The sequence below is a fragment of the Corvus cornix genome, chromosome 7, assembly GCF_000738735.6.
Source record: "Corvus cornix cornix isolate S_Up_H32 chromosome 7, ASM73873v5, whole genome shotgun sequence".
NCBI lineage: Eukaryota > Metazoa > Chordata > Aves > Passeriformes > Corvidae > Corvus > Corvus cornix.
Genome location: NC_046337.1, coordinates 19,534,939 through 19,561,384, shown reverse-complemented (window position 1 = coordinate 19,561,384; position 26,446 = coordinate 19,534,939). Strand labels below are relative to the sequence as shown.

At 37.9% G+C, this 26,446-nt stretch overlaps 2 protein-coding genes across 5 annotated transcripts in view; one reads left to right on the top strand and one right to left on the bottom strand.

The window, feature by feature from the left end:
- Window positions 1-16,089, top strand: part of LRP2 (LDL receptor related protein 2) — a 118,807-nt gene extending 102,718 nt beyond the window's left edge. For 2 of the 4 annotated variants that reach the window (XM_010406826.4, XM_019290233.3), the window contains 13 exons: window positions 406-571; window positions 2,558-2,686; window positions 3,331-3,551; window positions 3,995-4,171; window positions 4,679-4,798; window positions 6,710-6,800; window positions 7,373-7,440; window positions 7,599-7,719; window positions 10,307-10,436; window positions 12,418-12,537; window positions 12,633-12,740; window positions 14,054-14,125; window positions 14,578-16,089. In XM_010406826.4, coding sequence (XP_010405128.3) covers window positions 406-571; window positions 2,558-2,686; window positions 3,331-3,551; window positions 3,995-4,171; window positions 4,679-4,798; window positions 6,710-6,800; window positions 7,373-7,440; window positions 7,599-7,719; window positions 10,307-10,436; window positions 12,418-12,537; window positions 12,633-12,740; window positions 14,054-14,125; window positions 14,578-14,739 — 1,685 coding nt within the window. In that variant the 3' untranslated portion in view covers window positions 14,740-16,089. The remainder of the gene's footprint in view (window positions 1-405; window positions 572-2,557; window positions 2,687-3,330; window positions 3,552-3,994; window positions 4,172-4,678; window positions 4,799-6,709; window positions 6,801-7,372; window positions 7,441-7,598; window positions 7,720-10,306; window positions 10,437-12,417; window positions 12,538-12,632; window positions 12,741-14,053; window positions 14,126-14,577) is intronic. The other 2 variants (XM_019290235.3, XM_019290234.3) reach the window with 2 other exon arrangements.
- A 2,093-nt stretch (window positions 16,090-18,182) lies between these two features.
- DHRS9 (dehydrogenase/reductase 9) lies at window positions 18,183-25,812 on the bottom strand. The gene is made up of 5 exons (XM_019290243.1): window positions 25,581-25,812; window positions 22,550-22,880; window positions 20,694-20,952; window positions 19,314-19,477; window positions 18,183-18,482 (listed from the first exon to the last, which is right to left on the bottom strand). Exons 1-5 carry the CDS (start codon window positions 25,593-25,595, stop codon window positions 18,232-18,234), a joined length of 1,020 nt encoding a protein of 339 aa, XP_019145788.1. The 5' UTR covers window positions 25,596-25,812; the 3' UTR covers window positions 18,183-18,231.
- Window positions 25,813-26,446: the final 634 nt, after the last annotated feature.

Sequence of the window (26,446 nt, the reverse complement as noted above, 5' to 3'; positions counted from 1 at the left end):
ATAGATCCCTGTATTAACTTACATTTTTGCTGCTTCTTCAGGTTCCCTATTTTTGCCATTTCCACAGGCCACTGTCCTGGGCCATACTTGCTCCTTAGGGTTATAAGTGTCTAAATGACTCTTAAAGTCATGTGTAAAGGTTTCAGAGCTAAGATCCTCTACTCTTGAAAAATGTGATATATATTTCTTGATAATACAGCTCAAGATCACTTTAGATGTGTATCTTGACTATGATGGATGACTTTAAAATTTACATACTAACACAATGTAATTTAGTTGAACAGACAACTTTTACCTTATTCACAGATAAATGCAGCTGGTAACTTCACACAATAACCTCAGAAAGATTAGAATTTTCAACAAATATGTAATTAACTCGACATTTGTCGTCTTTTTTTTTTTAAGGTATTGTGTACTTCAGTATTCTGGGACAGGGTTCTGAGTTTGGAGCCATCAAACGTGCTTATCTCCCCACGTTTGACAGCAGTAGGAACAATCCAACAAAGGAAGTTGACTTGAATCTCAAATACATAGTTAAGCCCGATGGGTTAGCTGTTGACTGGGTTGGAAGGTAAGTACACTGAAAAGCTAGAAAAATGCTGTACCTTGAATGTGTCAAGTATTTGATCAGGCTGTGCAAAATCCACTTTTTTCTTCCTTATGAATTGTCTCTGAATATGTCTAGTCTGAAGGTAGTTCAGGACAATGTAGTCATCTGTCCTTGCCCAGACAGCAGGTTAGTAGATAAAATGCATGAGGCTGACTGCATCACATATTCTCTGAGGAAGGTGGCATTACTCTGCAACTGGCAGATCAATTGTGCTTCAGTGAAGTGATAGATAATACATTAGCCTTCATGTCAGATGGATTCTTCTTCAATGACTTAGGTAGGCTCCAGGGAACAAGCTTTCTTTGCTGTGGGAAGGAAAGCTCCCCAGTCCAAAATGGAATTTTGTCTTTTATCTTTGCTCATTCCTTGCCAACCCTGTGCTATATGAGCAATTCCAAACCAGAAGTAGCTATGAAGTTTGACGAATAGATGTGTTTTCTCAGAAAATGGTTACATTTTTGTAATTGTATTTCACAGTTTTTCCTCCCTTTTATTGGCTGTGGATTTTTTTAGCCTTAAACATGGTAATTTTTTTTTACTTAATCATAGAAATCATGAGATCACTCCTTATGTTTACTACCTTTGAGAAGAGCTGGGACAAAGCTGGGCCTGACTCTTGGGAGTTTGACTCTGATGTTTATGGTGTCATTTCATTTTGCAATATAACTGTTAAAGGATGTGGTGAACAGACATAGCTGTGATTCATTTAGTATAATGTTGAGAGGAACGTGATGTTTGTAGATGAACACTATGAAACGTAGTCAGAATTCTGTTTGAAGCTGAATGGACAGAGGTTATGGAGATTAGTCAAACTTCTGAATGCTGTTGCCAGATTTTGGATACAAAATCCTGAGAAAAAGTGAAAAAATTTATCTTTTCTTCCAGTAGTTTAGAGATAGAGTCGTTTAGAAATAGGGTCTGGGCTAGCCCTTGGGTTATTTTGCTGTTTGCTTCATGAACTGAAGGCACCTAGAAAACAAAATATCTCTGATGGCAGAAGGGAGTGTCTGAATCTCTAGTCACAAATCCCTATGGTCATGAGAGCAAGCATCAAGGATATATATCATAAGCATTCTGGTGAGGCTTCAGCTTCATCTTGGTGAGCATCTCCAGCACTCCAAACAGAGTGCTGCACTGATTTCAGTACAATGTTGAAATGTATTTTGAAAAACCACATTTAATTACCTGCACATTATATAAAATGTTACACATGGTTTGAGACACTTAGTCTTGCTGCTCATCTGCTAAATAGGAATTACAGTATTTTTTCACATTCCCAGCCCAATTAGGAGATAATTTATTCAATCAGAAGGCACTGCATAATTAGTGAGCGCATAATAATGAGTCTGTTTATTATCTAAAGCCAAAAAAATAATAAAGGCATGATGAAAAAGAGAAACAAAATCCAAGGAAAACTAGAGTGAGTGCCCTATTTATTAGGACTAAAAGCATTTGCATCTGATGTGGCAACAATTTATTCATTAGTATGTCTGTCAGAAGAAAAAAGTCTAGAGGGGAGCTGTGAACTAATAAGCTGTGTATCTCCAGAGCTGCTGCATAAATTACATGGTAAATCAATTTTTCTTGTAATGAACCTTATCATCTCCTGGAAAACATAGTCTTTAAAGATGCTTATTAGCTACCTCTGCTTCTTAAAATTAACAATGAAAGTTTTCAGTAGCCCTTCAATGAAGATTATTTGACAGGGACCAGAGGTAGCTGCAGAAACATTTTTAGAGGAAAAAAACTAGTGAGCCAACAGATCACATTTTCTAAACTTACCTATATTTAGGGTCTGTATATTCTATACAAGTTCAGTAATCCATGCAGGTTCATTATATTCATTTTGTTCAAGTCTGATAGAGAGTTTCTTCTTAATTTTTTTAAATTCCTCTTCCAAGTGTAAACTATTCACTTTTGGAATGTTTTGTGTTTTATGTAATTCAGACATCTTTACTGGACTGATGCAGGGACTAACCGCATAGAGGTGGCAAAATTAGATGGACGATATAGAAAATGGCTTGTTTTTTCTCAACTGGATCAACCAGCAGCTATTGCTGTCAATCCAAAACGTGGGTGAGTACTGCAGGACTTACCAGAATTATTTCAAATGCTTTTCAAAACCAAAAAACCCCACAGTGGTAATTTTTTCAGGAAAGACTAAGGGAATGTTTTCCGTAACTTCCCTTTACTAACATTGCAAAGTTTGTGAGCATGGGAAAGCATTTTAAGATTAGATTTAATGTGGATGCTTGTGTTGGTGACAAGGCCAGATGGTTCAAATAAAAATCTCTTTTCTACATTATTATGTGCCCACCAAATTTCTCTGTTACTACTGAAACAGGGAAATAGATGGGAATGTCTCTTCACCAGCTCCAAGCAGGACAGTGATAGCCTCTTCCACAGGAAAAAGCAATGTAAATGCACTTGTACATTCAACAGCTGGGCTTGCTGCAACTTGGATTAAATGGTAAATCATCAGATACTGTGATATGTGCTTCCCTCAGTTGGAGTACAGCAGCATGGCTCCCTGAAGTGACCTGGATGCTACAGCTTTACTGTGACTGATGGATGTTCTTTTGATATTTATTTTTTGTGCTTGTTCAATAGGTTGCTGAACAGCTTTTTTTTCCCATTACTGACCTTTTCCATGAAACTCCAAAGGATAATCACAGTGACCAAGTTCTGAACCTTATCCATTTCTCATTCTGTCCTTTCAGGCTCATGTATTGGACTGACTGGGGAAGGCAGCCAAAGATTGAATGTGCCTGGATGGATGGACAACAAAGACAGACTCTGGTCTCCGAAGACCTTGGCTGGCCAACTGGTCTTTCTATTGATTATTTGAACAATGATAGGATCTATTGGAGTGATTCTAAAGAAAATATAATTGAATCCATGAGACCTGATGGAACAGATAGAACCATTGTACTACATGGAGGTAAGAACGTATTATGCAATTAATAGTAACCAAGAGGTGTGCTAACAAGCACTTGGGCTTCACAAGTGGGGCTACATTTGGGAGCTTTTCAGACATTAAGTCTTGGTAGTGTTTTCTCCTTTATACAGTGATCAATGGCATACCAGGCTCAGCGATGCCTGTAACTGGACTCCCTGAGCGGAGTTTATGACCCAAATAGGGGACAATGTGGAAAATTGGATTCTTGCTTTTTTACGTATACTATTAATCGGTATTAATCAGTGTGGGCACTGTGATATGAAGAGGTCAGGCACCTTACATATTATATGAGGGCATAAATGTATGACTGCATATGTCTTAAAATGAAAGTAATAAATAATATATTTAAGCTGAAGAACAGCAGTTTTGTTACTTCTTCTGGAGATTTGCTTGCTGATAGTCTCTTATTTGGTTCCTTTGAGAAGCAGGCAGTCCATACAGCCTTGATGTCTTTGAAGGCCATTTATATTGGATGGCTAAAGAACGAGGAGAAGTCTGGAAGAAGGATAAATTTGGAAGTGGAGAAAAAGTGAAAGTGCTTACTGTAAATCCGTGGCTTACCCAAGTGTGCATCTATCACCAGCACAGATACAATCAATCAGGTGGGTAATCAGGATCCCAGTGAGCCGTTTCTTGCTAAGAAATCGAAGTTGGTATTGATGTCTTCAAAGAGCTTAGTAACCTTTTGATAATGTGTCTATCAGTAAATGGTAGTATTAGTTTCTGAAGACCTAAAAATGAAATAGAGGCTGACAAGTGTTTTCTGCACACACAGAATGAAATCAACAGTGGAACACCACACACTGGTCTTTTGAGTCTCTAAGTTATGGCCCTGTCCTTTCTCTTTTTCCCCTGCATCATGAGGACAAGCATAATATGTATTTATCCTGGCAAAGTGCTGATCATTTAATACTTCAAGAAGTTTGTTCATGGTGCTATGTGAGCTCTCAGTAGCCATTGTCTCTCCCTTAAGAATATAGAAAAGGCAGAGGGAAGGTTTTGGTATAAATGTGATGTGTTGACAAGATACACCACTGACTATGGAATTGCCCTACCTTACCTCAGAAATACTGCTTCTTAAAATCCTCATCACTTTATCACTTTTTCAGTGCCTAATCCTTGTAAAGATGTCTGCAGCCACCTCTGTTTGCTGAGACCAGGAGGATACACGTGCTCATGTCCTCAAGGGACTCGGTTCCTAGAAGGCAGCAGTACGGAATGTGATGCAGGTAGAATAATTTGTCAAACTGGAAATGAAAGCAACAGAAGCTTTTCTTTAGGAATACAAATGCATTACTGAATTAGAAGTATGGAGGGATAAGCTAACTGATGTAATAGATATTGGTAGACTCAGAACATCTGGCTTTTATTCTCAGTCATCACTGATTTGTGGTCACCTTGTACATTTTCTTTAATCTCTTTGCATGTCATTTGTAAAATGGATATAGGTCTGTCACTCCAACTAGACTAGTGGTCGCACTTTCTGATTTTTGTTTTGAAATTCCAAAATATTTTTTTTCAGAATGTGCTGATTTCAGAACTAAGAATTTCTGACATATTATTGTTAATAATTTTGCTTACAATTCTGTAAAAGCTCTTGCTTAATCAGTATCATAGAAACTTAAACCAAAACTTACAGAACTCAAGAGTGTGGACAGAGAGAACTTCTAGATAATTATCATACTCTGGAAAGCCTTTCAGGCACTAGAATTTCATGCTTGATTGTTGCATTGCAGCAAAACCCTCACAGTGCTTCCAGGAGGACAAATAAAATAGAACTGCTCAGCCTTTACTGAGAAGAACGAAAATACCACTGCAGGATTTCTATTTCTCTCTAGCCAAGAGTCTGCATTCTTAGCTTATAGTGGTGTGGGTGGTAGCTGTAGATGTCCTTGTGCTTGTCCTTGGAATATATCTTTAATGTATTACGATTTTTAACATTATGTCTGGCATCTTTCCTATGGTTAATCTTCTCTGAATTATATTATTTTTGCACTTAAAGGGAAAATGTCATAACTTTTTACACCGCCTTACCTCTAAGTTACATTTTCTTAATAATTATTAGTGATTATTCCTATTGCCACATGGTGTGAGCTGCAGAAAGAGGTGCTAGTAATATGTAATAGTCAGTGAATGTATACAATATTGTTTAAGTTAGGGATCAATCACAGTGTTGATTGCATTTGCTAATTGCTGCTTATTGCACTGGGGACACTGAATTTGATATTTGCTGAAACTGCTTTACATAAAATGTTTGGGAATTAAGAAAACTGTGTAGTCACTTGTGCAGTGACCAAACATAGCCTTTGTACGTACATTTAGTTTATTTGGCCCTTTGCTCATATTGCAGCTACTGAGAAACGGCCTGTAGAACCTCTGCATTTCCTGTTTTTGTACCCCATTGACTTGAAGGGAGTTTTACCTGTAAGAAACATTGTAGCTACACACTTCCTGTACCTCTGGGTGATTACAATTTTGTGACAAAAGTACTATGATCTGACTCATCTGCGTAAGATGGACTGTCAAAGTCCATCCTCAATCTATAGCCTATAATAATGACTCAGGTCCAGGGCTTTTCCTAGGTTAAGTACACTTTTCTGACAGCATATCCTGAGCTCTTACTGAGGGCTAGTATGATTTTTTTTTCCCCACTTGATTCAGCATTCAAATAATGCTCCTCCTGTATGTGCATTTCCATGCATTGCTTTTCTTCATAAGTGAATGCACTCCAGTTTGGCCTTCTCCGTGCAACTTCCTGCTGCTAGAATGGAAGAGTCTGGGCAAAAGAGAGAAGGCATTGCTGCTTTCTGAATGGAGAGGTTTGAAGGGTGGTGTTGGTCTGTATTGCATGAACAAAAGAGAGTGAGCATACATACAGCTCTTGAGCTGACTATGCCCACACTCTACTAAGTCATTATGTTCTGAGAACAGGTTTTGCTTCAATTAATTTAAGCTGATTTGGCAGAAAAAAATTGACACAAGAGCAACAAGCACATGTGCTATCAAAACCAAAAATTCTGAAAAGTAGCCTGTGAGTTTGCATATGCAAGATCTATAGAGACAAAGAAAATGCGTTATTGGTATTATTTAGTTTGTTGAGGATGTCTTGATAATGGCTATATGGCTTTTGAATTTTGCAGCTATTGAATCCCCTCCCACAATGCCACCAGCTTGCAGGTGCATGAATGGAGGAACATGCTATATAGATGAAAGCAGTCTTCCCAAATGCAAGTAAGTCAGTATGTTTTTAGGGTAATTCTGGCTCAGACTGTGCTGATTTAGTCTCACGAAACAATTAAACTCTTTGAAATCTGTTGGAAACACTTCAGAAGGTGTCATACATCTGCAGTAGCATTTTTACAACAACTATGGAAAAACACATGCATAAAAATATCAGCAAATAAGTAATGTAAATGCATCAGTTTGGGGAAGAAAAACCCCAAGCAAGCACCAAAACCAAAAACCCAGAAAGGCAAACCTCTGAAGAGTCTAATAAAATGCTATACCCAAAAATTGTAACAATGGAAAAGTAACTCTCAATAAATGTTGCTTGGAACAGCCAACAGGTGTCACCAATGCTCCACTGAAAACAGACCTTCTGACTCAGCAATTTTGATTTTCACTTTTAATTCTCTGAATATAGCAGACACACTATATTTACATACAGTCAGTGAAATATATAATTACTGTTCATGGAGTTAAAATGTATGGGTTTTAGGTAAACACTGCAGAATATAATAATACAGCTGAGATCCTAAACTTCCTAAAAGCCGTTCAGTGAGCTGTCCTTCTTACATTTACAGATGTTCTTATGGATACACTGGGAATTATTGTGAAATAGGATTGTCAAAAGGAGTCCCTCCTGGAACAAGTAAGCTTCAAGTATATATTGCACTTGACATTTGAGCTAAAGAACATGTAATACCTCACCATGACACCTGTTCAGGGTCAGGCTTCTAATTCTCTGGGCTCTTTTTTGCACTGAACTATGCTTGCTTGAACGTTTTCTTATTCTTCTGTCTTTGGCAGCAGCAGTAGCAGTGTTGCTGACAGTCATACTAATCATAATAATTGGAGTGTTAGTGGTTGGAGGCTTTTTTAACTACAGACGAACAGGCTCCCTTCTACCAGCGCTTCCCAAGCTACCAAGGTATGTTTTGAAGGCTTTCAGAGCGGGAATGTAATGAACTGCAAATGCGTAATTGTTTCTAAATATTTCTGGAAAATCAATTTTTTTTTTTTTTGTGTGCCCGTTCTGGTGGAATATGGAAAGTGAAGTGTTGCAGCAGCTCCAGTGAATTTTTCATTCCAAGCAATACCATGGCTGATCATTATTGTGTAGCAAAGGATGATTGTAAAACCCTTTGACATTCTAAATTAGCTTTTAAATAATGAGCAATATAGAAGACTGTTTACCAGATCTGAAGCTGCATATTCAGTTCAAAAAGATACAAAAGATCATAGTTAAATGTTTTAGTTTTTTATAAAACTTTGACATGAGATGATTTGAAGAGATCTTTTAACATGGAAAGGCTGAGCTCATCTGCAATGCTGTATTCATCTGCTAATAAATATGGCATGTATGTAGTGAACTTCTGGTTCCAATGCTGGAGACAATGACTACACTGCTGACAGTCATACTGTCCAGTGAAAACCAGCTTTGTGGAATGTCATCAAAAATATTTGGTGTCTTAAATCAAGGGAAGATGAAGAAAATATATTTGAAATTATTTAAATTAATTTTTTTAAAAGGATATCAGAATATGATGCTTTGAATTTTTTTTAGCTTTAAGCAAATTATGTGTTTTAAAAGGCATAAAGGCACATCTTCATAGTCCTTGCACCAGTTTCCCAGTAATGGCTCTTAAATCAATGTAATTAAACCACTGTAATCAGTAATGTGGATGAAGCTATAACTGCTTCCTCACTGGAGGATTACACTGAGCTAATGACACTGAGTGAGCCCAGATGAAGACCACCAAGATGATTAGAGGGAGGGAGCAACTCTCCTGCATAGAAAGGCTGAGAGAATTGGGTTTGTTCAGCCTGGAAAAGAGAAGGTTTAGGGGTGACCTAATGGCGGTTTTCCAGTAGGTGAAGGGAGTCTACAAGGAAGATGGGGAGAGACTTTTTACAAGGGCACATAATGGCAGAACAGGGGGAGAACGGATTCAAACTGAAAGAGAGTAAGTTTAGATTAGATATTAAGAATTAATACTTTGTGAGTCTGGTGAGACAGTAGAACAGGTTGCCCAGTAAAATCGTGGATGCCCCATCCTGGCATTGTTCAAGGCTGGGTTGGAAGGAGCTCTGAGCAACCTGGTCACCTGGAAGGTGTCCTTGCCAATGGCAGGGAGGTTGAAACTAGATGATCTTTAAGGTCCCTTCCAGCCCAAACCATTCTATGATGCTATGATTCTAATCCCATTTATTCATGAGTTGATGTCGTCAAATTGGGGCAAAATATTTTTGCAGGTAAATTCTGAAGGACAGAGAGATTTTAAGAGATCTCCAAGCTACTCACTGAAATTCCATGTTTCCTGCTTTTTTGAATGGAAACTTTCTGCATTGTCAGATAGTGAATAAGCTGCAATTTTAATGTATTGACTTGATCTTTACTGTTCAACAATGCTTCCCACATAAATTATGAGACTATGTGAAAAGGAGATGTCAGTTTTTTGTCTGTGAGGCTTGATTTTCATTTATTTCTGCCATGAATATGTCTTAGTGCTGTCATTGCTCAGTCCCTCTTTAAACAGTGAACTCCTACCTTTGCAGTGGAGTTATCTCAAGCTATAGCTTAGCTTTTGCCTGTAATATGGGACTTGTCCATGTACAGGAATCATAACTAAGATTTACCTTTTTAAAATTGAATCAGGTGGTGCCTACAGGGCCGACTGGTAATGTGTGTACACAACGCACCAGCCATAGGAAAGAATTCCAGCACAAGCCAGCTCCAGTGAGGACATACAAATGGCAGTGCTTCTGCCTTCCTTCACGTTAGGCAAATTTGACAAAATGAAACCAGAGGTTAACTGTGGAGCATTTTGGAGTTAGATGCTTTGGGGGGGGGGGTGGGCGGGGGGAGGGAGGAGTTACATGCTCAGATTTCTGTGTGGGAATGTCCTGTATTTGGTTACTGATTTCTATCTTTCACTCCTCTTATTATTTTGAGCCCAACAGTGTGCTTTCAGACCATTTCCAATATTTTTCATGAATATCTAGTGTGCACTTGTGGTTGTCATAAATCTATACACAGATTGAACATTTGCTTGTATGAAAACAGTGTCTTGTAGGTATCTTCGTGATTTGCATGCATAAATCTTCAGTATAGGTGTTGGTGGAATTATATTGTCAATTTCAGATGCGTGTTTTAAAAATCAGTTTCAATGAATTTGAAAAAATGAGTGGATTCATGCATTTGTCTTTAAATCAACACTGAAGAGTGGTCAAAATGCAGATAAATTTTGGGGAATTGTAATTCACTGAAATAATTTGACATCATCATGAGCACACAAAGGTAGTTGAGATGATTCTGAATGGGCTAACTTAGGTTAAAAAACTTGCTGAACTAATAAAGAAATACAACTTCTGGTGCCCTCACTAGCTTGCAAAAAATCAAAGTGATAATTATGCTTAGAAGAACAAGTGAAAAAACCTGTATTATAAACTCTCTGTATAATCTCTTCTACTTTATATTTCTTTTTGTTTGTTTGTTTGTTTGGGGTTTTTTGTAGTTTAAGCAGTCTTGTAAAATCTAGTGAAAATGGCAATGGAGTAACTTTCCGATCTGGAGCAGATGTGACTATGGACATAGGAGTCTCCGGCTTTGGAGGAGATTCTGCTATAGACAGAGCAATGCAAATGGTAAGACTTGGTTCTCAAAACAATTTTTAAAATTGTGTTCTTTTAATGTAATTGTTAGCTGATAGAAGGGAGCCTTTTATCTACAAAATTATAGTGAGATGATAAATGTGTTCTAGAAAAAGAAGTGAACAATGATTGATAGTTTCCTGAAATAGCTTTTTGTAATTTGAAGGTAAGGACAAATATGGGATGTTCTTTAAAATAATGTGACTTTTTACAAGATTTATATAGTAGAAATTAAGTCAATTACCCCCTTTCCTCTTTCAGCATATTCATGAAATATAAAGGGAATGAGTTGACAAATAACAGCATTGTAACAGGGAATTTTTTTAGGACCTTTGTGTTCCATAGAACAATTTAAAATGTGTGGTTTTCAAAACCAGATGGTATGTTAGAGAATTCAGAGGTAAAACTCAAGCCTAACCACAGGATTCACTATTTTGCGCAACACAGTATAGATTTGACAATTTCTTAATTTATCTTAAAAAGTCATGTTTTAATAGTTATGGGGACATCATAAAGCTAACTCTACTTCATCCATGTTTTGTTATGCACATCTGAGAAATAGCAGATCCCTGTGTTTTCTATACTATATAGATGTTCCATGGGAAATATATTCCCGTTTACCCCAAGAAGTACAATGTACAAATTATTTTTACTTGTAGGAAGCAGATCATGGGTACGTTTGAATAGTAAGCACTTGCTGCCCAGTATAAAGTGGAAACTCCCTAAACTGATGGTGAATGGATATGAAATGAAATAGCTAGAGAAGATAAGCTCCTAATATAAATAAATGGCCTTTGCCTAGATGAAGAAACACAGTCTTTGTTAAAACTAGGCAGCTTGTGTAACAAAACACCCATATGAACATTTCGGTAAATACTGGGAAAATAGCTTTAGGCTTGTATATTACCCCAAATCTTTTTCATGCACAAAGAACTTGACTGTACTTGGCATTTTCTGGCCTAACACTGACATGCTGAGGTTCAAGCAATGCAGTTTATACATTGCGAATAGCAGACCTGGATCCAGGCTATTTTTACTTATGTGGTGTTAGTTTTCCCTATGTTTTCAGAGTATAAACAAAAAATAGTTATATTCACTTGGAAAGAATTCAAAGGGTTTGGAGTACAGCAGTGAAGAACTGTGGGATGTGCCTCCTAAAATTTTAACATCATATATGCATGAGTAGATGTTAGAGGGATATTTTTCAATGGGGCTATTCTTAGCCAAGCTAGTCTGAGGGAGCTGACAAGAGTTTCCTGTGTTATAAAAAGCTGTGTTCTGGTAGCACAAAGCATGAATCCATGTGGTATGGAGTGGTTTGTGAAAATGAGGCAGGTTTAAGGAACTAGCTGCTGTACTATTCCTGTGCTATTCCCTGCTAGTTCTGTGATGAGGCTGTGTCAAAGAGAAGGACAAGTGAGTCTGGGTGGGGTTTTGTTTTCATTATCCTTCTACCTGATGTAACTCATCTCACATAAGTAAGGGGACATACTGCACTTCCTACTTTGTCTCAAAAAACATAGCAATCTCCTTGCTGGGACAAAATGAGTGAATCCCATTCTTTTATGTATCAGCTACTGCTTATTAAGTTGTATGTCATTTTGAGGTCTCTAAATTAAAATATTTATTTGGAGATTATTCTTCCTTTGATATCTCTTGCCTGTTGAAGATATGATTTGTGAAAGTTGTCTTTCCTCATCATAAAATACTTTGGATCAAGTATTGAAATGTGTGTGAGGGTTTTTGTCCTGCTAGGAAATGGGGTAATATTGGAACAATCAGTAGTCCAGGCTGCTAAGTCAGGGAGTAAAAGTAAACTGATGTTAAAATTTTAACATACACTAGGTTTTGTCTAAGCCTGTGTGAAAGTAAACGTGTTGTTCCCCAAGATGAAGAGTTTGACTACATGTAATTCCTAGGAGTATGGAGGTGTTTATTGCACTACAATTATTGTTGGTTTTTTTTTCCCCCATAGAATGAAAACTTTGCAGTGGAGTCAGGGAAACAGCCAATCACATTTGAAAACCCAATGTATACAACCAGAGATGGTGGAACCAGCACAGCTGGTGCAGTTACAGTCGTTCGGCCAACACTTGTAAGATAAATTTAAGCTTGACTTTCACCTTTCGTTTTCCCTTTTGACCACCTTTTCTTGTTTGAAGAATGTTGATTTTCTTTCTTCTCCTACAGGTAGCAGCAGCTGGCAGTGAGGAAAATGAAAATTTTGAAAATCCTGTGTATTCCTCTGGCATATCTACTAGCCCAAAGGAAACCCCTCAGAGTACAGATGTACCTCAGGTAGGAAACAGAAATGTTCTAAGGCTGCTTGTTTTCTGCTCCAGATCAGAAAAATGGAATTGTTAGGGAAGCTGCAGTACAGTTTCAATTCTCTTTAAATAATGCCATGGACTTGGCACTTCACCTGCATCAAGTCCAGCTAACTGGACCATATTTACAAGATTTACTGTAGCCAGTCAGCAACAGTTTGATAAGAGAAAAGCAGCACAAGCACGGAGTTACTTAAGGCACACAATAAGGATCTATTTGGATTAAACCCCCTCTTCTTCCTGGCCCACCTAGTTATTTTGAAGTGAACAGAGTTTCTTTTCACTGGTTGTTGTACTTCATTTTGAGGGCAGGTACTAATCTGAAAATTGTCATGTAACTGCTGTAAATTATCACTGCTCCCCAGCAGAAATTATTATAACTAAGGCTTTGCTTCAGACTTTTAACAATTATTTGTAAACCCTTAATGAATTATACCTTGATAGAAGCAGCAGTGTGGGGGGTTTTTTAGTTTGCTTTCCCCCCTATGAAATAGGAGAAGAAAACACAAGAAACACAAGAAGTTTTGTTTAAAACAGTGAAAGCCCAGGGGGTTGTGATATGAAAGATTGAAATAAGACCTTTAGTCTGTGTACTGTCCTGACTTTTTCCTCATTTATTTGTAATTTTATCCATATTTAAAAGAACTAGCAAAGATCTTTAAGACATTTAAGACCTTTAAGACATTGTTCTCTATGTTCTTGCAGAACATTTTAACAATCAAGATCAAAATATTGCCTCATCTAGATTACTAATGATTCATGGAAGACACATTTTTATATCTTAAAATTCATCTGAATGAGCTGATGGTGGCTTATGTACAGGACTGTTTTCATACATTTTTCACTAAAAGTGCCTCTGATGGGCTTTGAAATGACAGCTCTGTCAACCTACTGTAGTTTCATGTCCCTCAATAATTTCTCTTGTGTTGTTTTCGAGTTTTTTACTTGAAGAGAAGGAGTAATTGTTTACTAGAGAATAGAACTGTAAAAAACTGTTTTTTACAGTTTTTTACTCTTTCATGTACTTGTCTGGAATGACAGGCTTCCATGAAGTAATTTAGTAATTTTGATTGCCTAGCCTTGTATGAGTACTTCTTTAGGTGAAATAACTTGGTTATCTAGCAAAAAAGAAATTTGGGTTCCATGCTTAGAATTGCAACATAGTGATCTAAGAACACCCATCTAAAATCACTGCAGTAGCAGTCAATGCAAGACATTGTAATGGCCGTTTCCAGAGAAGTTTTGAGAAAAATGTATAGAGTTCTAATAATTTTTATGTTTCAGGAATCAAAGTGGAGTTTCTTCAAGAGAAAAAAGAAACAAAACACTAATTTTGAAAACCCAATATATGCCGAGGTATTGTTTATATTATATAATTCTATTTTTTAGCTAATGTACTACTGGACTTTGTTCTTGCTTTCATAGGATAAAGATTATTAGTAGATTATGCTGCTATGTGAAACAGCACAGAAATTCCAGTCCAGGTTAGGAAGTGGTTGTGAGAGGTTACCAAAAGTCATGCACACTGAGGTGTTGAGCAGACTCAGCTCAGGCGGCACAGCTCCTCCTGACATTAAGTATTAAAGTAGAAGTTCCAGTATATGGAGTAAGTTTCTAGTATTGTTTTTACTCAGCTGTACAATCTGAAGTGAAATTAGGTGTTTAATTTTGTTACAGGTGGTGATTTGCAGAAATAATTTACACCATGACATTTCACTTTAGGAATATTTTTTCGATGTTTCTGAAAGTTAATGTTGGATGTATGGCGCGTTAGAATGTAAGGTTTGATTTTACGACTATTGTTTCAGATGGAAAAGGAACAGCAACAGGACGCAGAAAATGTCCCTACCCGTTCTCCTTCACTGCCTCCCAAGATTATTCTGAAGAGAGACCAACCACTAGCTTACACGGCAACAGAGGATACATTTAAAGACACTGCCAATCTTGTTAAAGAGGACTCTGTGGTATAACTAGGTAACTCATTTAGGGAAAATTAGACACATCCATTTGCACATATATTTTTTATAAACAGAAGAGTAAGGTTCACATTCAAATGCTTTATAAAAATATATACATTTCTAAGCCAGTGGCTGGAGATGTACATTGAAACTATGCCTTGTTTTTTGACAAATGCCAATTTCTATTTTTATGAACAAATATCGTGATGTACTATATGTATATCTTTGCACTGAAGCTGTCTGAAAGTAATGTTATAAATATATTGTACATTTGTAAATTTTTCTAAGATTATCTTGTTCAGTGATGTTGCTAGTAGAAAATTGTATGGAATTTGCCATATATTTAGGGCTAAGTTAATTCTATAAATGCCTAAAACTAAAAAAAAGAACCAAACAAGGCAAATATAGGAACTTTACTGATTTACAGGGTCTTTAGAGTATCTCTTTTATAACAGCACCTTTTAAAACTTCTACTGGTGCTCTGGGCATATTTGCCACCTATTTTATATACTACTGTATATAAAAATGGGTGCCTCTTTATCTTGTGTTAAACAAAACGTGAAAGAGTCAGTGCAGGGTTATTATGCTGAATAGTTACCTGTACAAAATGCTGTTCTTACAATATTTTAACTGCCTGAGACAATTTCCTCTCAATCTATAAGATACATACTTTTCCTCTAGGTTCCAATTTACACAATTCCATTAATAGTGTTTCTATAAAGACTGGATATATTTAGATTTTAGTGCCACAGCTACTTAATGAGCTTTTCTCTTGCTCATCAATAGAATACCTCTCTTCTTGGCTAGAGTCTCTGGAAGTAATTTGTACTATGAAGTAGCTATGTTTCTATAAGAGCTTATTTTCAAACAGCAAAATATGAAAGATATTGGTTCATTTCAGAAATTCTTCAGGTTTTTTTTAATGTGAAAATTTAATTTTATTTACTATTTATTTCCTGAGGTGGATATTAATAGAAAGGGAAACAATTTCTACTAACGAAGTCTTTGTAGTTATCTGGTTGTTCCTATAACCTTCCATCAGAATGTACTGTTGATCTTTTTAGCTCCTCTATTAACTAGCCAAGATAGTTTCCACAACATGAACTGTTTGAGAAAACTTTGATTACAGGAACATGTTCTTCAGGATTTCTGGCTTAGCTACTCATATAAAAGATTCCTGAAGTTATAATCATTGAGACTTTTGCTATTTGATTGTTTTATATCTAAATTCTCAAAATATATACTATTTCTAATTAGAATGCTTGTAATTACTTTGTAACAGACTGATTAGAAAAGACTACTGGAAAATGATGCTGCTGAATAAGTCTAATAAACATATTATTTTATCACATTCCTATTCCATATTTTGTGTCAAGACTCTATGTACTTTTTTCAGTTGTGGAGATTTCAGTGCACTCTGAGATGAAAACAGCAGTGCTTTAGATAAAGTCAAATAATAGTGCTTACTGCTTCACACAACTGTCTAAAGTTCTTCATGTAAGATGTTGTCTTGATACTGATGATGTATCTCTGTAAGTGTGAAAATTGCCCCACTATACACATTCAATAAACTGGCCCTTGGATCAGGAAATTCTTACTATTGAGAGACTGATAATCAAGGTAGTATGGACATAAGTGATTAAAACATTATTTCAATTAACTTTCATATCTGATATCAGAATTTGATGCTTTTATTTTTTTTAATTTAAGCTCATATTGTGTTTTTTTAAAAGCATTTTTTTCTGAGTGCATTAATTTAAAAGCATTTTCTCTGAGTGCAGAAAATTCCTTAGAGTCTGCAACACAGCAGACACATCTGTAAGGATTTCTTTGAGATACAGGGCGCGGTTCTTAAGGAAGGGTTTCCAAGGTTTTTTAAAGGGAGAAGGCAGATCTGACACTTCCAAAAGACTTGCCTGCAGTTGCATACCACGAGAAAAAGTAGCATCAGTTTTGGGAATAGTCTTTGTCAACTAAAAGATTTGGAACCAGTGTTGGAAGAAACTGCTAATATGTCAGCCATGTATCAGAAATGCATATTTTTCCCCCTGTAATAATTTTAACTTTTAAGATATGGAAGAAAAAAGTCCCTGGGTTACGCTGTAGATAGGTAGTATGTAGCTTTGGTTGCTTAGCGTATCTGATGGTGAAGGATTCCTAAGCTTCAACTGGGACTTCTCCTCTCAGTAGCACAGTGTACCCTTCTGAGTATGTAAAATTTAGGTTTTGGTACTTTATACAACATAGGTTTTAGATTATACTCCTAACTTCATTTTTCACTTGTATTCTTTTTTCCTTATCAGGACAGTCCCTGCTTGGTTTCTTAAATTTTGGACTCATTCTATTTCAAAGAAAGCTGATTTTTAGAGATCTTAGCAACTGTCTGTAACCTGCAACTATAGGGCTGAGAAATTATACCATTAAGTTTTTCATGTACGTTCTCTTTAGAGCTGTCAGGCCAGATAGAAAGATTTCTCTCTCTGCAGGTATTTGCTGTGAAATGTAGTAAAATAAATTTATTCTTGAAGCCATTTACTAGAGAATAGAACTTCAACTAAATACTTAAAGGTTACTAATGCTGTTTACATTCTGTCCTTTTTTCGCACATTACAAACACGCACACGCCCTCTCACATACAGTGGTGAAACTTCTTACGTTTGGAGTTCTGACCTGCACATGGTATCTTTTTAAGCTTAATTGAATTGAACATTAATGATTAATCACCAGCATAGTACTTTAGCAAATAAAACCTTTACCCCTTCAATTTTAATATCTCTCGGAACACCAGTTTGTGAGCCTCTCGCCAACAGCCTAAGAGATAGAAATAGTGTACAAGAGGCACGGTAACCTCAAGTAATGTTTTACCATTCTGAACACACTCTGTACAACTGGAAGAATTTACTATAGCATACACTAATGACCTACTCCATCTGATAAGTGAAATAATAATCCTTTTAACTTGCAAAACACACTGAGGATGAAAGAAATGTAAATGCATATTGGTTTTAGTATTTTCCCCATAAACTATACTAATATTAGAAAGAAAGTTAAAATGTGCATTTCAATACTCTGTTTGCATAGTACAGTGGAGTTTTGATTTTCCCTAGAATTGCATATCTGTAAAATTGCTTGTGTTTTTTTTTTTCTGCTGAGTTGAATAATCAGGTGGTCAGATACTATGATTGTAATTTCTGGAATATGCTGCAATAGTTGGACTTTTATTATTTGAATTCATGTCTTGTGTGAATAGTATTAACTAGCTTTTTAGCTGAATATTTTATGAATACAGATCCTATAGAGGTATCATTTCTGAGCAGCAGCCTTCAAAAACATGCTGGATTTACAAGCCTACCTGCGAACTCAGAATTTCAGGTACGGTGGGGTGAGGGATGGAGAAGGTGTCTTCTGAAAAGAATTTAAACAGTTTAGTAACTGGTAAAGAAGAGGACATCTAGTTTTGATAGGATAAATATTTATTTCAGCAGAGCTGATACTGTTTCAATACTAGACATTAATTAGAACTCCATGAGCTGATCTCCTGCTGTCTGCTGGAACTGGAAATGTAATATGCAACAGCATGTCAGACAAACAGCTTGGGGCATAGGAGAGAAACAGCCAGAAGAACTTTGCATCCCATCCAGCTCTGTATCGTGTCCTGGGGTACTTTGCTATCAGGGCATGTTCCATACATTTTATGACATTAGAAATATCATAGTCACGCAGTCTTTCCACTGATGATCTTTGGGCTTTTATATCTGTAAACAAAAAAATAAACCTGAAAGCATTTATATGCAACATCTCTGTGAGAGTGTTCTTTATATCCAAAGGTTTGGCTGCAGCTTCAGGCTTGCTTTAAACTACTGTCTCAAATGCTGAGAGCAGTATAGCTACAGCAAAGCAGAGACCATAAAGACTGCAACACACCCAGAATACAAGCCCAATAAGCAAAAACCTCCCCGGCCCATGTTGTGAGCCAGATATTCTGTACAGTATAGGTTGTGTCATACTGCACTAACTTTTCAGATATCACTAAGCCATAAATGTAGCATATGGTCATAGCAGCTCATTCCCACTGGGTATTGTACCTCTAAGTATTGAGGGGCTAAGAAAGGTAGCATGACCTCATATCTCACCAATCTCATGTGTGAACTAATAGCTCAGGCATCATCTAACAGACACGTAGTTAAGAACAGTCAGTGATGGGTCCTTAATGAGCATTAATGATGTCCAGTAAATGTTCACAGAATCACCGATAGGTTGAGGTTGAAAGGGACCTCTGGCACCAAGTCCCGCTACTTAAGCTGGGTCACCTAGACCAGGTTGCCCAGGACATGTGGCTTTTGAATATCCCCAAAGATGGGGATTCCACAACCACCCTGGGCAACCTGTGCCAGTCCTCACTCACCCTCACACTGAAGTGTTCAGCAGGAACATCCTGCGCTTCAGTGTGTACCCATTGCCTTGAATCCTATCCCTGGACAACACTAAAACCAGCTGGGCTCTGTTGTCTTTACAGCCTCAATTCAAGTATTTATATATGCTGATAATATCCCCCATGAGCTTTCATACAGTCATTTTCTACTTACATTCAACTAAGTATTTTTCTCCATAGGAGTCCCTGATCTCAGGAGTCAGTCTGTTCCAAAGTTTGAAGACGTATTTCTCAATGATATCTGAATTAACTACTTCTGCCTTAAAGAAACCATGCTCAACAGTGCTTACTTTCACTCCAAAATGCTGCATCTCTATCCTAGAAGACAAAAAACCCAATAATCTCCTTGACCATCCAGTAATGGCATAACTATGAATCATAAGTAAGTTGAAAATCTGTCACACAAATATTTGAGACTTAGATTCTTATATTCATATATCAGAATTATTTTGAGATGTTCAAATTAGCTTCATAGCAGTGTATGTGTAGTGTAAAAGCAGAGCAGACAACTGAGGAAAAAAAAGCAGTGTCAAGTAGATTCACAGCTCTCTGTGTGGTTTATGTTGGACTCATGAAAAGGATGCAACAGCCAGGTGCATCTTAGTCATGCATTATCATAATAAAACTTCTGACTATTTCATATACTGTTGCATCATTTTAGTTCACAACAAGAGCAGATCATTAAAGTGTCTGAGAAAAAGTAAAAGTGAAAAAAAAATTTCATTTGGATTAGAACTTTTTTCTTTATCCTATGGTTAAATGATTAAATGTTAATGCAGTAAAGGTTAGTGTGTTTCTTCTTGGTGTATGTACTCTATGTACTTTCGAGTTGAGTACAACTCCTTTGGGGTAAAAATGGCATCTTTGTTTTGCTGGACAGCTCAAGAGACTCAGGCAGGTATGTTCTACAGTGTGCAAAGGAATGGACCACATGTACGTTAGCCATTAATTTCTATTTCTTTGGGGTATAGGCTTTCTTTAAATAAGTACTCATAACTGTTTAAAACCAGCTTTCCTAGCCATTCTGACTTGTGAAGACTTGACTCACTGGGCTGGGCCTTAGCTTTCTAGAAGCAGTACAGTACAACTGGTTTCAGCAAAGGGTGCTCAGCTTTATTTTCTGAAGTTACAAGTACCTCTGGTAATGTGGTTGCTGTCTGGAATTACCCAGCTCAGATTGTTGTGGAGAATTAGAGCAAAATATTCAGGCAAGTACAACTTGCCCAAGAAACTGGATGTCTGGCCAGGCTATATTGTTGATTTGCTTTCATGTATGCAGTTTATTCACATGCCTGAAATCTGCACACTAACAACTTGTCTAGGATATGAAAATTTTCAAAGTGCAGGTCCTTGCTGGGTCTGTCCATAGTACTGGAGACTGAAATCCTAAAAAAGTGACCAGTCCTCTTATTTTCCTTTTCCCCTTTAGGCAAGATTTCCAGAGAGGAATCAAGATGGGCAAACATACAGTCACCCTTCCTCAGCACGTCTGGAATCTGTTCTTGGATTCATGCATGTATTTCTGGCTACTCACCGTAAGGTGTCAGAAAAAGCTTCCATGCCCCATTTGGACAGACTGTAGCCACCCCCTACAAAAGCCATGAGGCCTTTGGCATTAATTAGATTGATGACTCTTCCCTCAGCTTTTTTCAGAAGTGGCAGAAGCTTGAGTGTGATTTCAATCAATCCCAGCAGGCTAACATCCAGGACTGAATGGAAGTCTTCAATCCTCAGCCAATCGGTGGGTCCTACAGGTGCTGTTCCTTCAGCATTGCTCACCAAGCCAAAAAGCCCTAGGAGGATTGCAAAACCATTTATTTCAGTATATGGCAATATCTTATCCTGGAGTATCATGTGTGCATTGGGAACCAAGGACACAGTCTGCAAAAACTTCAAGGAGATGAATACAGTTATCTGGTATTTGTTTGGATGATCTACATTGTACACCTGGTATAATTTGCTGAAGAGCATGGGTAAAGTATTAATGGAAAACTATTTTGTTTGGAGATGTGGGCCACCATGCTGGGCTTTATTATTCAGATCTGCTCAAGTATGTAGGCTCCTAATATGCACTTGTATTCTCGTGAAAATCAGATAGTCTGCATAGAAGCGGAGAGACTGATTTTTCTGGTTTTGGGTCTAAAGGTCTAAACCAAATGTGTGGCATTAGTCAATGCTTCTAAAGATACTAGCCTAGTCCTGTGTATTGATAATACCACTTTACTACCTTTATAATTTACTTGAGGAACTTTAGATAAATAGTGACGTTTCCAACAGTTTGCTGAGGACAGCCTGTGCCTGAGGGGAGAGGCTGAAAGTCCAGCACTCAGCCTCCATAAAGAGTCTCACACACTGAGGTGAAAGCATTACTAGTGGTTATCCTGGCTGAGAATGTGTGGCCTTCTACAAGCTGGGAGCAAGAGCCTGCTGGAGGAGGTAAGTCATAATAATTTTTTTAAACTTGCTCTCAATCTCTGCATTGGTCTGGAATACTCATGATGGTCTGGAAGAATGATCTGGAATACTCATGATGAGGCCAAAGGCTTTTACAAGCTTTGAGGAGAAAGTCCTACTGGTAGAAGATACATGTTTTACTGTTTTAGGTACTGAATTAATTAATAAGCCTGTTGGATATTTGGTATAACTGTGTTTTACAACTGGTAGTTACAGTGCTGTGGTGCCCTTTGGTAGCCTTTAGTCTGAGCTATCAGTGCTGATACACGTGTATTGCCACAGTTGAAATACATTTACCATGCAGATCTTTTTAGCACCCTTTGCCAAACCCATCACTGAAGTCTCATAGGTATCCAAGGGTAGCCTCTTTTTTACAGGAGTGCTCAGAGGGGTATGACAGTGGGTAGTGAGAGCTACCTATGCAACAACTCCAAGAAAACTGGCTGAAATTGCAGGTGTTTAACTGTTACAGTCAGTGCAATTGTTGTATACAATGCAAATGTCAGACTTATTCAGGCATACAAAAATATAATCTTCTGTTTACTAGAGGAGGGCTGCAGAGGCCCTGAATTAACTATTTTTAATTGAGTGGGCTGAATTTGTCAAGAGAATTTTCTGGTACCAGCTAGTACCTTCCTTCCACTGACATTCTTCAACTACACCAAAAAGAGTTTAAAAAAAACACCTGGGAATGATCTGGTTTTTAACAGAGTGAGCAAGTGGAGTTTTAGGCACCTTTCACCCGTTGGTGAAAGCAATGGAAAGCATTGCTGGAGAGAATATCTTTGAACTGAGAAATGACAGAACTGAAGAGTGAATGTTTCATCAGTAACATTGAAAATGCCTCTGCAGTAAGTGGAGAGGCAATGGAACTTTTAGCTAGACCAAATTTGGTTAAATTGAATCATCTTTCTGAGAAGCTGCCTTGTCACTTACCCTTGCCAGCTGTCTGTTCAGTCACAAACTCCACAGCCCTGGCAATGCTGTTGGAGTCTGCTAAGTTCAGATTCACTGTCTTCAGTGAGAGTGAAGAGCAGGACTGTAGCTGTTGGCTTCCTTTTTCTGTGGTACATGCAGCAATGACACAAAATCCCTTTTTGTCAAGCCATTTAGCCAGTGAGTTTCCAAGTCCAGTGTCACAGCCTGTTATGAAGACATGCTTTCCATTCAGGTTTCTTGCTCTGTATCTGTCTCTGATGAGCCAGTAAATGATAAGAGGAAGTATGGAAGCCAAAATTGCTATGTGCAGTAAGTCTGAAAGTGAGAGCTACAAGCAAGTAAGTTAATGATGTAGAAGTGCAATGAAACAAATGTGCTCAGCCAACCCTCCAAATTCCTGAGACACAACTCCTGTAAGGGGCTTTGTTTCTGGTTGCAGCCCTTCCAGACCACTGTATGTTAGGGGAGAGCAGGAATAGGAGCTTTGGCACAATGCGATTGGGATCCATGAATAATACGTGCCTTGACAAAACCTTCCCTATCTTACTTTTCAATAGATTGTCACTGTTTTCAAGCTTTACTGATCAAACTTTCTAGTCAGCCCTGAACTTTAAGGACATTTCAGACTGAAAGGAATGACCTCATCAGTTCTGAAAGTTCTTTTTTGTGGATGTTGGTCATTATTTGTGTTGATACTGGAGAAAGAAATTCCCCTGGGAAAAAGGATGATTCTCTTTGACCACTTGTATGATTCTACCCAGGCTGCTTTTCTAATCTTTAACATGGAAGCAGAGTGACCCCAAGAACAACCCCAGAGAAGTGCAAGCTGTAGCGGTGGATCTGATGATTAATTTGTTACGTCACTCATGTTGCGTGACAGTGAGTGATTTGCTCTCTGCCCCTTAGACGAGGTAGACTTTGGGGCAGTACCTGAGTCTTCTGTTACTTGTTGCCTGTTTAGCAGAAAAACACAGCACAGCAGAACACACTATATAGGAAGTGTGTTTGTATAAAGAAATGTGGAAATGCATGGAGATGTTGCCCTCAAAAACATTTAAAAAAACCAAAAACCACCGAGGAAACTCAAGGTTTCCTAACTCTGTTGGGGAGGCTACTGTTTGCTTATTACAAGATGTTTTGATAAACGTAGAATACAGTTCTTGCATCTAAATTCTTGATAATTGATTACTAGTTTTCTATTTGTATTTTGGTTTTTACAACCCGACTTCTGTAAGAAAAACACCTGGGATTGCTCTGGTTAGTATTAGCCACTGTGTTTATGTAGCAATAATTGGCACAGAAGTTCTGTAAGACAGAAGGCTCTAGGGGATACAGCTGAGAGGGCAGCACTGTCTGTGAAGCCTCCACTGCTCTTCTTTTCCCTGTCAGACCCAGGCCAGTGTTACTAAGTCTGTAATTCCTAACTGCCTAATTCTTCCCATGTACTAGTGCACCTTCTCTGGTAACACAGTGACCTGAACATCACAGTAGGTTTTGCCCTGCTGGAGCTTTCTGCCACTACGTATTCTGCTAGGTGATGTCATTACTGCTGGAAGGAGCCTGGGGTCGGGACCAAGAGAAACAGTCACAGGTAGTTTTCTTTCAAGAAAATCCCTGATTCTCTGAATGTACAATGTTATCCAAAATATCTCGTTTGATAATTGTGAAGTTCTACAAAAGCCAAAAAAAGCCACCTAGCTTCAATGATCATATTGATTTTGAAATAGCTGCATGGAGTGGCAAACAGTGTGTTTCCAGAGGAAATATCAGCATGATATTTCAAGAGTATTGATATATCTTCCTAAATATTGAATTTGGATTAATAATGCAGCCAGTAAATAGCTTAAGGCAAATTCTACTTTCCATCAAAACTTTTATATTTGCCTGGCAAATTGAGAACTCGTGTGATAGAGCTTGGCTTCTCATGCCTAGACAAGTGCCATTATAAAAGCAACTGATTTTAGAGAAAAGCAGCATGACTGCATTGATAGCCCTCTAGGATCCTTAGATGACTGCAAAGTATAGCATCCCTCTGCTTCTCTGCGCTAAAGGAAGCACATAGACCCCATATTGAAGGAGGATGTTACTGATTTACTCCCACAGCAAGTTTGCTTATGCCAAAGAATTTCAGGCTGGGGTGAAGTCTGGGGTCTGTGTGTGCTTTGGATTCCTTCACTCACAACTGTGCAGGCAGTGCAAAACCCCAGAAGTCAGTGCTCTGCAATGGGTAGATTTACCTGCCAGGCATGCTGAGGAAGAACTGCCAATGGGAAATTTAGGCACTTTGGCTCTTCAGAATGAGCACTCATGTAGCACTCAGTGGAAGGTTTAGATATATCAGGCAGTGCACTGAAAGATCATCCAACATCTCTCCAAAGTCACCCTGCCATAGCTACAAGCCCCCTAGTTTTCAGTTAATTGAACAAATAGGCAGGCACAGAACATCAGCTCTCTCACTCTTAGCTATTCCTGCATGTGCAGAGCTTTGCACTTTTGTTTCATGGAAAAGGAATGCTTTTTTGTATGCTGTGTAAATATATCAATGTGATAATTTGGTTTGGTGGTCAACAGATAACTTAAGATCTTTATTAATATGTCATCTGAAAAGAAGCATCCCTCCAAACTCTCCTACACAGCATTTTGTAGAGAGATGAATGTAGCCTGGTGCAGTACATTTTCAGCATGATTGTATCTTCTTTGTATGTCTTGCACTTCATATTTTTACTACAGCATCGTAAAAGCCCCAGGGAAACAAAATCCTTTAAAATCTTAGGTCACTGACCAAGTAATTGAAAATTGAAGTAAGGAAAGATTCTACATGTTGGGAAGAGCATTTCTGAGTTAGCATTTTATTCAGACCCTGTAGGTGCTAAGATAAGCAACAATTGTTAAAATTACTCTAGAAGGGAAGGGACTGCATGTTCTCTTGTCTGTGCACTACAAAACAAATGCTTAGCTCTCTTAGATATCCTGCAAATGCATATAATAGGTACTGCTCACTATAACAATAGATACGAGTTCTACTCACATTCTGGAGAGACATCTGTAAGCTCAGTCTGTACCTTCAGGTGCTCATGAGTTGCCTTTACCAGTTGTTTCCAGTGTCAGAACATAGAAACAGCCCAATTTGCTCATAAACTTGTGCACCAAGACTCACATTTTGGTTAAAAAAAAAAAATCTTGTAAATTCTGTGTCTGATGGTACTTTCCTGATTGATGCACATCAGCAGGGCCCCTCTCCCTGCTATTGCTAATGATTCGTGCTCTGATCTGTCTATTTTAGGAATGTACTTGGTATTAATCTTCTGACTATGCTCTATGCCTGCCTCGCCTACCTATGTTGTTTAAGCATTGCTGGCTATATATAGTGATTTAAAGAGCCTGGGGGGCTGTCAGGACTCATTAAGGAGAAGTAATCTACTGATCTGTGCTTTGTCTTGAAACCAGCAGGAGTCTTTCTGCTGATTTAATAGAGCTTGCTTCATACCTCCCTCTTTTCTCTCGCATGTGAGCGAGTTATTGTTGATGTGACTTAATCTTTTAAGATACCTCTTCATGTATGAAAACTTTCAGGGATGAAGTTATTTTAACTAGTCCAGGGGCAGTTTTTTGATACTAGGAACAAAACAATTTCAACGTTTCTCAAATAAAAGCTCAAATACTACAAACCGTACAAATGGAATCTCTACAGTTTAAATGGGCACAGATGCTAACATATGATTGGTGGGTGGCTTGTTTGCTCAGTCTTTGGCCCAAAGTCTGGTGGACACTTCTGATCCAGCTTTGAGTACTACTGCATAAACATGGCAGCAGAATTTCTTTTCCCCATTCTTCATATCTCTTCACTCACAGTGCTGTGCAGTGCCAGGTGCTGCGGTAAGCAAGGAGGCTTGG